Source organism: Silene latifolia, chromosome 6 (assembly GCF_048544455.1).
Source record: "Silene latifolia isolate original U9 population chromosome 6, ASM4854445v1, whole genome shotgun sequence".
In the NCBI taxonomy this organism is placed as follows: domain Eukaryota; kingdom Viridiplantae; phylum Streptophyta; class Magnoliopsida; order Caryophyllales; family Caryophyllaceae; genus Silene; species Silene latifolia.
The window spans coordinates 96,981,958-96,984,035 of NC_133531.1; the positions used below are offsets into that span (position 1 = coordinate 96,981,958).

Sequence of the window (2,078 nt, forward strand, 5' to 3'; positions counted from 1 at the left end):
GCCACTCCACCTGGACTTCAGCTTACCAGGAAATAATCGCAGTCGGGCATTAAACAATAACACCTTCTGCCCGACATGAAATTCTCGAGGTAAGATCCTTTTGTAATCCCATCTTTTCGTCTTTTCTTTGTAAATGCGGGAGCTATCATAGGCATTGAGCCTAAACTCCTCCAGTTCATCTAGCTGCAAGAGACGGTTCTGACCACACAACTTAGGATCAAAGTTAAGTTCACGAATTGCCCACCAAGCTTTACGTTCTAACTCAACAGGTAAATGACATGACTTCCCATAAACTAACTGATAAGGTGATGCACCAATCGGCGTCTTAAAGGCAGTCCTATAAGCACTGGCAGGAAGATGGTTTTCAAAAGTTGGAAAAGTATTTGCTCTCCCTGGTTTGGTGGTGGGTTTAACATAAAGGATCTTCCTTCTTGGAATAGAGCTCTTCTTGTCAAATGGATTGCTCTTCTTATTGCTCCTGCCTCTGGTCTCTGGGCAAAGTGGCAGCAGGTTTATGTGTTGAAAGGGACTGATATCTGGCGCCTGCAGGCTAAGGATTCTTTCTCTACTAGTCTGAAAGGGATCCTGGCAGTCCGTGACCTTCTTGTAGATTCAGCTGGTTCTATTCAGAATGCTCAAGCTTTACTTAAATCCTGGGTTCATGGCTCTCACTTCCATCTTCAGCTAGCCTATGATTTCTTTAGGGCTGCTCCCACCCAAGGAGGCTGGACTAAGGGTCTTTCCTATTCGTCCATTTTCCCCAGTCATCGTATTACTTGTTCTATGGCTGCCCAAAGTCAGCTTGCAACTCAGGATAACATTAAAAAGAAGGGTTTACAGTTTGCTAACAGGTGCAGCTTTTGTAAAGCCAGTGAGGAAGATTGTAACACCCCACGGTAATTGAAGAGGTCCAGTGATAGGCTTAAATGACTAGTGCTTAAAGGGATTGGAAGTACTACTCATATCAACAAAGTGCACTTTCTTTTATGGCCATCCATGCAAAAGAACTCCACAGTTAAGCGTGCTTGACTAAGAGTAGTCTTAGGATGGGTGACCTCCTGGGAAGGTTTCCGGAATGCACATGAGTGAGGACAAAAATGCGCTATAAAGGACTCGTGTTGATCTGTGGGCCATGTACACAGCCTGGTGAGCTACCATAAGTAACCGCCCCCGACCCGGTTTGGGTCGGGGTGTTACAAAGATCATGGCCATTTGTTCTTCTCTTGTCCTTTCTCTGCTCAGGTTTGGAGTTCCATTCTGAGTTGGATGAGCCTCCCTCAGTTTTCTTCTTCTTTATCCCATCTTCTGGTTGCCTGTCCTTTTGGTAGCAGCAGAAACAACTGGAAAGTTCACTGTTATTATACTTCTCTTGCTGCTGCTGTTAATCAGCTCTGGTGGGAACGAAATCAACGAATTTTTTGCCATAAGACTACTGATGCAGCTGGGCTTCTATGCAATATCAAGCGTTTAGTTTTGGCTAGACTGTATATCAAATTCCCTCAGTCCTTATTTAGCTCTTTACTTGACCACTCAGTCCCTTAGTTGCTAGCTTTTAGTGTGTATAGTTTCTTTAGTTGCTAAGGCATCCTAGTGGATAGTTTTTGCAAATGTAGTTTCATTCCTTTTGAAATGAAATGAGAATTTTTTGCAAAAAAAAAAACAAAAAAAAAATCTCTTTAATTTCGCGATTAGAGACCTCAACTTGACCACTAGTTTGGGGATGATACCCCAAACCATGCCGGTGCTGAACACCAACCTTATACAAAATGGAAGTTAGTTTCTTTTCCTTAAAGTGCATTCCCCCATCACTAATGACGACCCTAGGGACACCAAATCGGGGAAATATAATCTTTTTAAACATTTTAATCACGGTCTTGGCATTACAATGGGGTGAAGCAATTGCTTCCACCCACTTAGACACATAGTCAACAACTACTAAGATATACCTGTTACCTTTACTAGATGGGAATGGTCCTTGGAAATCGATGCCCCAGACATCAAAAACCTCGACCTCTAGGATACCATTCTGCGGCATCTCATGTCTCTTTGAAATGTTCCCAGAGCATTGGCAAGCATCA

At 43.1% G+C, this 2,078-nt stretch overlaps 1 protein-coding gene across 1 annotated transcript; it reads left to right on the plus strand.

Moving 5' to 3' along the window:
• The first annotated feature begins 357 nt into the window (after positions 1–357).
• LOC141588388 (uncharacterized) lies at positions 358–1,542 on the plus strand. Its single transcript, XM_074409832.1, has 3 exons — positions 358–896; positions 1,143–1,146; positions 1,243–1,542. The coding sequence occupies exons 1-3, from the start codon at positions 358–360 to the stop codon at positions 1,540–1,542; spliced, it is 843 nt and encodes a 280-aa protein (XP_074265933.1).
• The last annotated feature ends 536 nt before the right edge of the window (positions 1,543–2,078 follow it).

Excerpts from the sequence above, each read along its gene's own strand:
- LOC141588388 (XM_074409832.1), top strand. The coding sequence starts at position 358 with ATGGTTTTCAAAAGTTGGAAAAGTATTTGCTCTCCCTGGTTTGGTGGT.